General features: G+C 28.3%; 1 protein-coding gene across 1 annotated transcript; it reads left to right on the top strand.

Moving 5' to 3' along the window:
* The first annotated feature begins 6,314 nt into the window (after positions 1 to 6,314).
* LOC114387531 (protein MANNAN SYNTHESIS-RELATED-like) lies at positions 6,315 to 13,728 on the top strand. The gene is made up of 6 exons (XM_028347729.1): positions 6,315 to 6,698; positions 11,043 to 11,187; positions 11,292 to 11,362; positions 11,693 to 11,778; positions 12,176 to 12,749; positions 13,306 to 13,728. Exons 1-6 carry the CDS (start codon positions 6,591 to 6,593, stop codon positions 13,582 to 13,584), a joined length of 1,263 nt encoding a protein of 420 aa, XP_028203530.1. The 5' UTR covers positions 6,315 to 6,590; the 3' UTR covers positions 13,585 to 13,728.
* The last annotated feature ends 827 nt before the right edge of the window (positions 13,729 to 14,555 follow it).

The following is a 14,555-nucleotide window of genomic DNA, read 5'->3' as shown; positions in this document are numbered from 1 at the left end:
TTAAATGAACCAACATCTCAATTAACAAAATCATATATAATTTTATTTTATAATTAAAAAAAACACTTATATACATAATCAATAAAATCATTACATTAAACTCGGTCCCAACAGAAAATGAGGAGGTAGTGAAGGTTTTCAAATTAATATATTGTCTTTATTCCCTGTCAAATTTAAACTTGTTATTTACTATATAATCTCCTATCCAATTCAAAAGTGAGTTATGCGTGCGTGGCACAAAGATTGTAGGATGTAACATTTTTTTTCCAATTTTGATGTTACTGCAATCAAATATTTAATTTTTTCTTCCATCTTATTTGTCAATTATATATATATATATATATATATATATATATATATATATATATATATATTATCTTAATAATTAAGTATAAGGAAATAATTAATTAATTCCCATTAATTAAAAATGTTAGTTATTCTCATTTAACTTTTTTTTCTCATCTAAAAATGAATTTTACTTTCTGAACTGTCCTTTACGATATTTAATGTAGAGGAAACAAATTGAAACCAAACATTATTTATATCTTCCATGTGTTAATTTTTTTTTCAACTAGACATTTATAGCATTGAAAGATGAAAAACGAACCTTTTTCTACCGATTAATTCTATATTTTTAATTAGAGCACTGTAAGATGAAAAGCAAATCATTTATATAAATAATGATAACATTTCATGGATGAAACTATCAAGATTGAAAAACCAAACATTATTTTATATCTTCCTCGTACTGTTAAATATTTTTTTTTCCAACTAGACATTTATAGCATTGAAAGATGAAAGTTTAACCTTTTCCAACAGGTTAATTCTAGATTTTTAGAGCAATGTAAGATGAAAAGCAAATCATTTATATAAATAATGGCAACATTTCATGGATGAAACCGGTTACTGTCAAGATTGAAAAAAATAACATTAGCAATATTTTCCTCGTGTTAAATATTTTTTTTCCAACTAGATATTTATAGCATTGAAAGATGAAAAATTCACCTTTTTCAACAGGTTAATTCTAGATTTCAAAGCATTGAAATATGAAAAGCAAACCTTAATTTTATGTAAACAATTGTGACAATATATCGATGAAACCGATCACCATTAAGATGGAAGACTTTGTTATAAAAAGAAAGACGGAAAACTTTAATATTATTTTCCATACAGTCCTTTATGATATTTAGTGTAGAGGAGACAAATTGAAACCAAACATTTTTTTATATCTTCCCCGCGTTAAAGCTTTTTTTTAAGCAGATATTTATAGCATTGAAAGATGAAAAACGAATGGACCTTGTTTAACCGATTAATTCTAGAATTTTTTAGCATTTAAAGATGAAAAACGAACCATTTATATAAATAATGGCAATGTTTCAATTTTAAGTAAATAAAGACTTCAATTTTATTGAAATTTATTTCAAATGAGAATAATTTCTCTACATTTTGAAAGTCTTATAATGAGAATAAAATAGGGATCAGTTTGTTTAAATTGTAAAAAAAATGTTTTCCTTAAGAAGGAAATAAGATTTGTTTCTTAAAAAAATGCCAAAAATTGTTGTTTTCTTTATAAAAAAAATTTTAGACAAAAAATTATTTATTTTTGTTAAAGAAATATTCTTTTTTTTAAAAAAAAATAAGCTTAAAGAAATAGGCCTTAGATTATTGGAAATAAAATTTAAATTAAATAAATAATGTTTGCAAGACAATTTTATTGAATATGGTAAAATTAGTTAAGATTTAATTATATTTTAGATTATTATACTTGAATTCATATTTTTTTTATAATCGAGTTTGAAGGGAGTACATCTCATGAAAGTAATTTATTTTACCAATTTTTACAATAAAATAATATGTAACGTAGTTGTTTTCCTAATTATATGACTAAGTATTTTACTAAAAATTTCAAGAGGAATTAAATTTATTTTACATTGGTAAATAATGAACTTAAATATATTTATGTATATATTTATGTATGTTTGGTCCTGTAGGTGGTTTTATCTTTGTGTTGTATGATGAGCCTAAGTGTTGGACCTTAAGGGAGATATGAGTGTGACTAGATTGAGTCTTAGAGAGAATAAAATCTTTAAATCTTTTTTCAAAATTATGTTTTATTTAAGATTAAATTACTTATTTGATATCTATAATTTCACGATTCTTATCTTTTTGTCCCTATAATCTAAAAATGATTTTTTAGTTTCTATAGTTTATATTTTAATTTTATTTTAGTTCATATAGTTTTGAAAGTGATTTTTTTAGTCTTTATAATTTATATTTTAATTCTCTTTTAGTCTCTATAATTTAAAAATATTCTTTTTAGTCCCTATACTTTATATTTTAATTTCGTTTTAGTCCTTACCATCAAAATATGAGTAATATTATCAATTACAATTAACTACAAAAATATTAGCAAGTAAATCGTAACTAATTTATCGTAAAATACTTTGTAATAAAAAAATAATTGATAATTTATAACTAATTTGTAGCTAATTATTTTTATATTTTTTTTGTAGTAAAAACTAAAAGGTAATTAGAATATAAATTATAGGGACTAAAAATATCACTTTCAAACTATAAGAACTAAAAGAGAATTAAAATATAAATTATAAGGACTAAAAATAACACTTTTAAACTATATGGACTAAAAAAACCATTTTCAAACTATAAGAACTAAAAATGTAAGAATCATGGAAACTATAGAGACCAAATAAATAATTTAACCTTTATCTAATTGTACAAAAAGAAAAAGATTGGAGTCCTCCTAACTTCACTCTCATTTTCTTCCTCCTCAAGACACTTTCTTGGTTTTCAAGTTTGAAAGGGTTGAAGCTTTTCTCCCAAGAGCATATTTTCTTTCATCTCAAGATTCTTGGATAGCTCCCTTAGTGCGGTGATAAGTCCCTACATTCTCAATTTTCTCTTTTATTCCATTTTCTTTTCCCTCTTGATGCAACCCATAATGGATTCCATAGAAAAAAAATTGAGTTATGATTCAAATTTTGACTTGAGGATTGTTTCGAGATTAGAATGTTTTTTCAATCTCAATTCAGTATGAAAAAAATGACAAAAAATACCATTTCCATAAATAAAATTCATGGTATCCTTATTTCTAATAATACTTATAAAAAAATTAATAGTAATTATCTAGAATTGGAGAAAAAAAGAAATATATTTGATAGAAAATCTTTAATAACTACGTTTTTTAATCTAATCAGTAAATTTTTTTTAAAATTAGTATCAAGTTTAAGTTTTAAAGCACTTTCTTTATTTCCAGAACATGAATAAGTCAAAATTAATTATGAAGAAAAAAAATAATAAAAATATTATTTGATGCAATTAGAACTGATTTAAACGAAAAAACAATAGTAAATGAAAATAAAACAAAGTGATTCATGTTCTTATAGTGCAGCTGCTGGATAAGTGAAGTAAAGTTTTCCCATTTGGCTAAAAACTTTTTCCTTTTGCCTCTTCTTTAAAAAAGCTAGAACCTTGCATTTGAATTTTCATGATTGTAGAAATGATTGTGGAAATTTCAATTTTGGCCATAATTAAGATTTTAGGGAGATTTAAGGGTCATGGGTGGCCTTACAACTAACTATTTTATGAAAGTTGAAAATCTATAAAATTCACACTCTCACTCAAGCAAGAGCTAACTTAAGCGAACATGGCTACTAGTTTAAGCAGAGCTTCAAAGGGTGGATGATATTTGGGTAACTCCTCGCTTTAGTGAATAGGATAGCTTAAGCGAGATGCTCACTTAGGCCAGAAAGGCCTCTAACTTATGCACAACTGGGCATGATGCACCCCTTGGTTTGAAGTTCCAATTGATTTTTAAAATTGAGAAATGATTTTTAATTACTTCAAAAAGAGACTTTCTAAAATAAATTAAGGAAGGATTTTTATCCTAGTGTGGTTAATTTATTTTAACAATAACTTGAGGATAAAAAATTGTCGGTGAAAATTTTCTCTATTTTAAGAGACTGCTAAATGAGTATGTAAACCTAATTTATATGATGAAGGTGAACTCATGACTATAAACTTAGTGAATATTTATACAAATGGTGTGTATTTATTTACGAGGTAAAATTATATGTAATGCATACTTAATTATGTATTGATTTAAGACGCCTTCTAGCATGAGAAAGCTAACTAGGTGTGTTGTACCGTGCAAAAGAGTTGTTGGCCTTTGGATATATCTGTTACGGAAGTGATGGACAAGATTAGGTGCTCTCAACAGCAGGTGATAATAGGTTCAATTAATTAGAAATAGCTAGTGCAGTAGTGCATGCAGCTTGAGGACCCCAATAGGTTCAAACATGGGTTGTTTGGCCCTCCATTATCGATTTATCGTGAGGGGTTGGTTGATTTTATCTTAGTTTATGGGAGGAATTTTTCCGGTATTGGAGGATTTTTTTTTTTTTTTTGATCCTGTAAAAAAAAACTTTGAGTGAGTTTTTTTTTTATTGTATGGTATTTGATATATTATAGTTTTTAAATGTGTGTTATTACAATTTGCATCCACATAAGCATTTTCACCTAGTTCATCACTTCCAACTCCAGCTTAATCCAACACTAGCTTCATAGGGTAAACATTTCCTAGAACATATTCACTTTCGTCTGCATCTCCAGCCATATATAAGACCACTCATCCCTGCAAAAAAAACAAAAGGCCACAAATTTTTGAATCACAATTCTCTATAATACACATCACCCGCAAATGCATGCATACGAAAACAAAACAAAGAAATTAAGTAAAAAGTGGTTGAAATTAAAAACAACAGAACAACATTATTATCCTACTTTGTCCTAGAAAAGCCACCGCTGAAAATCCTGCAAGTACACTAGCTTTGTTGGGTTCACAAGCCCCACATAATCTTTCTTCAGTTGATTACGCAAAACGACAATAAGATGAGACATAGAGACCATTTTTCCCAAGAGGAATACACTTCAAATTTCTAATAAATTGCACCTATTTTGTAAAGAGATATCTCCTACGATTGAGAGCACCTATTCTTGTCCATCATTTCCGCAACAGATGTATTCAAGGCCAACAACTCTTTCGCATGGTGCAACACCTAGTTGGCTTTCCCATGCTAGAAGCCTTAAATCATGCATAGGTGAATCTCTCATTAGATTAGAATCACTTGTACATTAATTTAATCAAATTTAAAATTAAAAAATAACAATAATAATAAATTGTTATAAGAATTTTGGATTCCAGGTTTCGTTTTCTTGGGGTCGCCATGATATTATTTTCAGTTAAATATTTGTTATGTGATGTTCATTTTAAAATTCAATTATTATTTTTACGTTGGTAAAAATATAAAATCAGTTATGCCAAATGTCTTATAATTATTCTTATAAAAAAACATAGAACTAAAATAAAATAAAAAAACGGTACATTCTTATTGGACCGACCAGAGAAAAAAGAAAACGACAAAAAGAAAACAAAATCCCAAAAATTTGTTTTGCATGTGACAATTTTTTTATTATCAATAATCATTTTATTATGTCTTTCCTACGAAGCACATATTACAAGCTTAGTGCGGGTTTATTTTTCAATTTGTGCATTAACATCAATCCATGTTTTTGGTGTCATTTACGAAATTGTCTCATTTAAAAATTATGACATATATGTTTCGGTATTAAATTCTAATAATACTTACAGATAGCTCACACAATAATTTTAAAACTGCTTGCAATGAGAGTGAGCAAAGAAATCATGGTTATTATTCGAGATCCAAAATTTTACGTGGTTAATTTTTTTTTTCTCTCGCTAGCTCTACATTCGCACTCCATTGCTCACCTCAATTACTTCATAAACCATTTAAAGGAATAGCTCATTGTTGAATGAGATAGAGAGAGAAAGCATATGAAATCAAATACACAAGTACGAACAAAAGCTGATAGAGTTTGCATATGAAACTAAAAATGTTTGCTCATGGCAAATGCAATCTTCCGACGTGTCACTTACATGAATATTTTGACGTGTCGCTTGAATATAAATTAAAGTGCATAGAACCAGGCATCTTTTATGTTAAAAAGGAGTTGAACCAATTACTTGAACCTACGGTATACTATATTTTTGCTAGCTACAAATTATTTTTGTTTGCACCAAAGATATATATTTTGCAACCGAAAGTAGTATTCGAAACATAAAAATCATTAAAATAAGTTTTATCTCTCCTAATAAAATCTTTTTGATACACATGGTTAGAAACCGAGTTCTTTGACAACATACTAATTGAAAATCTAATTATCTACCTATTGTGCTGGTTTTTGTTGGTTGGTTTAACTACGAATTGAAACCAAATAGAGAGAGAGCCCGCAAAAGGGAAAACATATATGACTCTCTTGTTGCAAAAGCAATGGCTTTTGGCAATAAAAAGCTTTTGTGCATTTTGAACCAGGTTGTCAGTTTTGTCTTCATCTTCATCCGTTTCATATCTCTTAGCTTTAGTGGTGTTGTCTTCCTCTTGGGTCGGCAAAACCAGGGCTTTTTATAGAAGATTTTGTGGTCCTAGCTAGAGGGTTCGGTTCTGGAGAGGATAGTTGAGAGTTTCTGAAAGGGTTATCTGAGTGAAGAAAAAATGTCAACAATGGACTTGAGGCAAGCCTTGGCTGGACTTCTCACTCTCTCTATGTTCATCATGCTGGGAAACATGATCAAGAAGGACCATTTTGATTCCATGTATGATGTAAGTCAACTCACATTCACCTTATCTCACTTTCTTTTTGTTCTTTTGAAAAATTAAGGTTTGATCATATAATATTTTGATCGCATTTACTCTGTCATTTTTTAATTGTTGCACAGTAAAAATTCTTTCATCACTTTTCCTTTATTTGGAACTCTTATGTTAATAAAGGGAAATCACCCTTAATTTTTATTCATTTAAAATTATTAGTGATTTTTAGGATCTTATCTTAATAAAGAAAAAAAAAGGCAAAATATTACGTAACATTAGAGATGGCTAACATAATGAGTGGAAAAAGTGTGTGTCGTAATAAACAACCTAATGCAATTGGAGACTAGAGAGAGACCTGCATGATGATCTTTAACACAAAATGATCGAGAGTCAATTTTTTTTCCTAATTTGAATTTTTTGTTTTATTTTCAACTCATAAGAGATTTAAAATCTTTTCCTTAATTGGAAATTCACAATAATAAGGTAACATTTAAAAATGCAGATAAAAAGTGCACCATTCTCAATGTCCTATGGTAAAATTAGATATGTACGAGTGTTTAATTTATTCTAGTAGGCATCATAATTAAGCTAATATTATATAATTTAATAGATTTATCAATTTTGTATTTTAAAAAGAGTTATTAAATGAAGTAATTTTCAAGATTTATTAATGTTTGAACTTTTTTTTTGTTTTCCTTTAAAACTAAAAACTCGGCTCATTAAACATTTTTTTTTATGTAAAAGCTCTTAAAACAATTAGTTTATCTTTTAGAAGAAATCCTAAGATAAGAAGCTTTCAGAAAATCTATTTGGGAGAGCTTTTTGATGAGTTTATTCATTTTTTTACACCCCACTTTGAATCTCGTGTGTTTATATTTTATGTTATTTTTCTTTTTTTACTTTGTTGTACAAATGTGAAGTTTGTCTCAAAATTTAGAATGTATGCATGAAGTGTGATCTCATATATGTATTTTCTTACCACGTGTTTAGATTCGTGTCCATGTATGAAGAAAAAACGCATTCATCTTAATTATGCTACTCTATGTTGCTTGTGTTAACATGGATAGGCAACATGATTCCAAACATTTACTTGGGAGAGCTTTTGATGAGTTTGTGAAGATTTTTTTACACCTCACTTTGAATCTTGTGTGCTTTTATTTTGCATTACTATTTTGTTTTTTAATTTTATTGTACAAATGTAAAGTTCGTCTCAAACTTAGAGTATGCGCGTGAAACATGATGTCATGTGTTTAAACTCATGTTCATGTATGAAGAAACACACATTCATCTTATAATACTCTATGTGATTTTTGTGTTAATATGAATAGGCAACACGATTCCAAACATATATTTGGGAGAGCTTTTGATGGGTTTGTGTAGATTTTCTTACATATCACTTTAATTCTTGTGTGCCTGTGTTTTGTGTTACTCTATTTTTTTTAACTTTATCGTATAAATGTAAAGTTTGTGTCAAACTTAAAATGAGCGCATAAAATATGATCTTATTATATATGTACCTTCTTGACGTGTGTTTAGACTCGTGTCCATATATAAATACACATGCATTCATCTTATGCTCATTTGTGTTAATATATAGATGAGTGACATAATTTGAAGATCCCAAATAAAATGTGTTAATATACATAGTTAATATTTTTTTGGTGTATAATGCACAATGACCGTAATTAAGATTAGAACATATAATTTCATGTTTACCATTCAAACCCTCCACCACTAAGTAAGTCTACTATAACGGGTTCATGCATATATAGCTAATATGTAAACAGGGCATCTCAGTAGTAGTTAATATAAAGAAAGCTCAATCTCCAATTCTTTTTTTTTTCCCCAAATGTTTATGACTGAATACTTTATCTTCCAATATATGTACTTATTATATTTGATTGTACTGAAATTCTTTTTTTTTTATTATAACCTAAACAACAATATTTATGATTAGTAAACAACAATATAGAATAACTTAAACAACATTTTATCATTTGTAGTCAATATTTAAATTTCTTTGATTGATATATATATATATATATATATATATATATATATATATATATATATATTATTTTGGAAAGAATTATTAAAATATCTATTTATATTTTTTTAAAATAAAGTTTGAAATACACAATTTTAATATTTTTGTTTATTTAAATTTTATTTAAATAAATTTATGTAAACTAAGTTAGTTTTATATAATATTTTTTTTATTCTAAATATAATTTTTTATTACACAAAATAACTATTTCTAAATAAAATTAATTTTTAATTTTTTTACCAAACAATTTTTAGCTGAAAAATAACAAACAATTTATAATTTTTAAAATCTTATTTATAGTTTTAATTTAAAAATAACTTTTAAGTAAAAATAAAAGTTAAACCTAACGTTAACTCCTCAAATAAATAGATCTTTTTGCCTTCATGCCCAAATTTCACTTTATAAAGTTACTTGGTTACAGAGAAAAATAAATACAATTTATCCATTTTTCTTGTTTAGTTAAATATTTTTTTTTAAAAAAAAAACAGAGGGGAGCGGGGGATTTTTTCTTCAGATTTAGAAAAAAGAGAAACATGATTTATAATATTTGAACTGCGCATTAACTAACTCATCTTATTAACAGCATAATTAAAAAAAACTAACTCATCTTAAGATTTTTATTTCATTTTCTTAATATCTATACAAATACAAGTATTAAGTACAGTATATATCCTTTTTACTTTTCCTCCTCTTTATTTTCTCTTCCTTCTCCATTTTCTTTTGAGAAAATTACACTCCTACTCTCTAAATCTTTTTCAAATTACACATAAATCACTCTTTTTTTCTATTCCTACGCTAATCCCTATTTATGTTTGAAAATATTGCACTTACACCCGCTTATATATGTGTTATATTACCACTCCATAATATTTGAAAATATTATACTTACATTCTCTTATATATTACACTAACATTCCTTACAAATAAAGATAGTAGAATGGTTAAAAGAAGAGATGATACAGGATGATTAATGTAATTTATTCTCTCTTTTTTCTCCTCTATTAAAATCTCTTTCCTGTTTGCCCATCTTTAATCAATTTTCCTAACAAATTAAACGATTTTGTTGAAAATTATAACATTTAGTATATTCGTAACATTAAATACCATGAATTCCAAACTAGATTTTTTAATCATTGTTATTAAGGCAACGATTACAAAAATGGAATAAGGAACATTACTTAGCCTTTTCTTTTTGGAAAATAAAGTGTTATCTAACAGTCTTAGCGTGAGATAACACTGTATTATTTATAATGCAACTACACCTAATTTGATAAAATTGTTTAAGAAATTTGTTAACATATGACCCTTTTTTTATTCTTAAAAATTGAATAAACAGAAAAGTTTCGAATTCCCAAGGCACCGTTTGTCGTTGTTTTAATTTGCATTTAAGATACATGCAAAACCAAAACTTGAGTTTTGAGTGCTTAATTGGAACTTTCAACAGGATCAGTCCAGTTGTGGGGTTTAGGCAATATATATAAGATTTTATTATTATCATTAACAATATATATTCTAATACACACAGAAAAAAAATCTTGTCAATAGCATCGGCCACTGTAAGGATTTAGATCATGCATGCATTATTCCATTTCTCTTTTTATTTATTTTAATTTATTTTTCAAATCTCCTATTTCGTGTATGAAGGAGCTAGTCAGCTAGGTAAACTCCTGAATCAAATTGTTTCCATATAAGAATTATTCTGTTGGAAAATTTCTTTTTGGATGATCTCTCAGTAATTGATCAAGCTAATAAGAGAAAATCAAAACTTGAGAATTGAGTAAGAGAACAAGATGTAGAAGAAAAACAAACTGTAAAGAAATGAAAAGGAGGAAGATTAAAAAAATAAGATTGAAATAGTGATTCAAACTTTGTCATTAAAACTTGAACAAAAATCAGTGTAAACTTCCACTCTATTAGACAAGAGATAAAAAGAGGAAAGAGATATATAAGTATAATAGATAATATAATTTCATATAGAGAAGAAAAAAAATAATGTGTTTATAAATTATTACTCTTATATAACTAATGAAATTATCACAAATTGTGTGGATAAAAAAGGTGCGAGGTTGTTTTAGTTTAAACATAGATCTTTAGTTCAAGTCATTATGTTAAATATTTGAAGGAAGAGTTTTGTCACATATGGTGATCTTATCTAACTTGAATAGGATTGCTTTCTCCAATGGAGGATACCCTCACCCATAGTGATCCTATCCGGCTCGAATATGATTGTGTCTTCCAATGGAAGATAACTATGATTATAAAAAAAAAATAATAACTAATGAAGTTTTTTTACATTTATCGATGTGAAGGTTAATATTGAAGCTGCACCAGCATCCCAGAATGCCTCTGAAGTAGTCACTGAACAATCCCTTGCAACGGTTTCACATGTAAGCAAAAAGTCTTTGATGGAAAATGGAAAAGGACTTAAACCATGTAGGAACCCCCTTGCACTTGGTAAGTTCCCATCCTTCATGATCTATCTTGGTTTTGTTACTTATTTATGAAAGCATAAATACTATCAAGTAGACGCATTCATGACTCTTTTATTGGACCTGCAGAAGAGGCACCGCAATCTGAAGGTTTCATCACATTCTCCTTAACAAATGGCCCTGAGTATCATATCTCACAGGTATGTTTGTTCCACCAATTTCATTTTATTTTCCTTTTGGTTATTGCAACTTTCTAATAAAAGTTAATTGAGTAAATACTGTATACACACTGTTAGTGTAAAAGATTTTTACACTATTATCTAATAAAAAACTATTATGTATTATAAGTTTCTTTACTTTGCAATAACTTAAATCGTACTGACAATGATTTTTTATCGGTTGACAGCATAAAATTTTCTAGTGTAAAGAAATTAAACTCAAGTTAATTTATACCACGTGAAGGTTCAATTCTTCCTTTTCTTTTTCTACATTCTTTTTCTGATTTTATATTTCTGGGATGATTTACACAGATTGCTGATGCAGTGGTGGTAGCTAGAATCTTGGGAGCCACTCTTGTGCTTCCTGACATCAGGAGTAGCAAATCGGGGTATAGCATGTGAGTTCTCTATATAACACGATAAGTTTCTATTTGAAATCATATATATATATATATATATATATATATATATATATATATATATATATATATAATCAAGAGATTCTATTTCTGTATAGAATTATATACAAGCATTATTTCTTCATAGCTTTGTTTTGCCACCGGCCATTATCTTCCATTCAGATTATGCTAGAGATATTGGCCTGCATAGCATAAACTTCGATGAACTTGTTATTATGGTTGCATGTATGAAGTACTTTTAACAAATTATTTGCAATATTTGACATATTATTGATTTCATTTCTTAATTTGAATAATTACTTGCAATATTTAACATACTACAGAACTTGCCTCAAGATTAATTCATCATATTCTTACATATTTGATTTCATTTCAGGAGCCTTGGAGATATTTATGATGTTCAGAAAATTATTAATAGGCTAGATGGGTTGGTAAGAGTAACTAGGACACTGCCTGTAACCAATGGAAATCCACCAATAGTGAAGGTACCTAACAGGGTTTCACAAGACTATATTGTAAGGACAGTGCAGCCAATATACAAAGCCAAGGGCATTGTTAAGATTGAATCACACTTTTCCTCAGTTAACCCAACAATGGCAGGAAATAAGAAGAGCCTTGACACATTTGCATGCCAAACAATGTTTGGAACTCTTCAGTTGCAACCAGAGATGCATGAAGTTGTGGACTCAATGGTCCAAAAGCTACAAAGTTGGAGCCAGAACTCAAATGGCCAATTCATTGCAGTGGACTTGAGGACTGAGATGGTGGCAAAGGAGTGTCACAAAAAAGATGTCTCAGGAAGAAAACTTTGTTACCAGCCACATGAGATAGGTGAATTCCTCAAGAAGATTGGATTCAGTCCTGAGACTACTGTTGTTTATGTGACTCAGTCAAAATGGAATTCTGATCTTGATGCCCTAAAAGATATCTTCCCAAAAACCTATACCAAGGTAGTTTTACTATGACCTGAATTCTAATTTTACTGTAGTCGAGCTTCTTGGTTCGTTATAGAGTTTTTAAATTCATATTACATGATTCAAAATCACATTGAAATATCAGGTAAAGTGATTTCAAGTAAATGTTTAGTGTGTTTTTGGATTAGCTTTCAATTCTACTGAAATCAATTCCAAAATCACGTTGAAGGGCAAAGCAACAAATAATTACTTCAACATTTTCAATTCTTCACCATGATTTTGGGAGTCAAAATTGATTCTAGGAGGTATCCAAACAAACTAATACTATTACTTGTTTAGTTCTAGGTTGAGAAATTGATTCTAAGTTCAAAATTAATTGAGTTAAGACAATTTTAAGCAACATTTGCATTAGATAAAAAATTTCATATTGAGTTTCACTACTTAGTTGTTTTTAGAATAAAACACATCGGCATAAATCATTATTTCAAAATCAATTTCATTTTAAAATTAATTTTACAAACACACTTAATTTTCTCCCTTCAAAGTTCACTTTTTCACTGCTGAATGTTTGTATATCTTTTTCCTTCAACAGGAAACTGTAATGGCAGAAGACAAGAAGGGAAAGTCTCTCAGCTCACAAAGCTCTGAATTTGAGAAGGTCATTGATTTCTACATATGTTCTCAAAGTGAGGTCTTTGTGCCCTCTATTCCTGGCCTCTTCTATGCTAATGTTGCTGGGATGAGAATTGTATCAGGGAAAAACCAGATACTTGTTCCTGCTGAAATATCAAGTCCATCAGCTTCAGCCTCTGATTACATTTCTCCCTATGTGTCTCAGAAGAACCATTTTGCTTATGCATGCTTTTGTTAAACTACCCCTGTTCTCTATGTTTGGTTATGCAAGAACCAACTAGAGCTTTCTGTTCAAGATGGCAACAGTGGTTATAGGTAAAATAAAAAGTGTGTAGCAATATTTTTCCATCTCGTGAGAAAGTTATCATGTGTTAGTTGTGAATTTCTGCCTTTCATGTTTTGATGTCTACGTTTATTCAAGTCATGCATCACTAGTTATAACTACACACAAACTGTATTTTCATCTAAATTACCATTAGCTTGGCTACTTAAAAATTCTATAAATTCAGACAATATATTGAAATCTAAGTAAATTTGTTTTGTAATTAGATACCCATGTTTATACTTATACAATTAAAATATGATATGCTTAACCAAGCTTAAAATGTTAAATGTTAATAAACCATCTCCTGTTGACGAGTTCCAACTGGTTCTGGCAGTAGATGAAGCGGATATAGTTCGAAGTTTAAATAATCATATCCGATCCTACTTTAGAAACGATGAATACAAACTAAAGTTAACGTAAAAGGATAAAATGAATTGGGCCCTATATCCATTTAAAGAAATTAGATCTTATTTATAACAATTCAGCTTTCAGGATCATATATTTTACTGCATGGTATAAAATTGCTGCAGCAATTCCACCTTCAATCAATATAGAAATACCCCAAGACTGTCTTTCTCATATTCTTCGTCCGTCTACGTTCATAGCATTACATTTCGTATGTAATGAAAAGCATACCTATTGAAAAAATTAAAGTAAATTTCATCACAAGTTTTATTTTCACTACTATTTTAATTTGGACAATTTGATTGTTATATTTAGCAATGGTTTTGCTCGTCATATAATTGTACCCTTCGCGAGAAAAAATAAAACATTTAAAGCATTCTGCGAATTTTGAACTGCTACCTCGGCGAAACATTACACTGCAAAATTTACAATCAAATCACAGATTAACTTTCGATAAATCACTTTCAAAAAGAAAAAAA

This window comes from Glycine soja, chromosome 15 (assembly GCF_004193775.1).
Source record: "Glycine soja cultivar W05 chromosome 15, ASM419377v2, whole genome shotgun sequence".
In the NCBI taxonomy this organism is placed as follows: Eukaryota; Viridiplantae; Streptophyta; class Magnoliopsida; order Fabales; family Fabaceae; genus Glycine; species Glycine soja.
The sequence above is the reverse complement of the archived record's forward strand: the minus strand, read 5'-3'. Positions and strand labels throughout refer to the sequence as shown.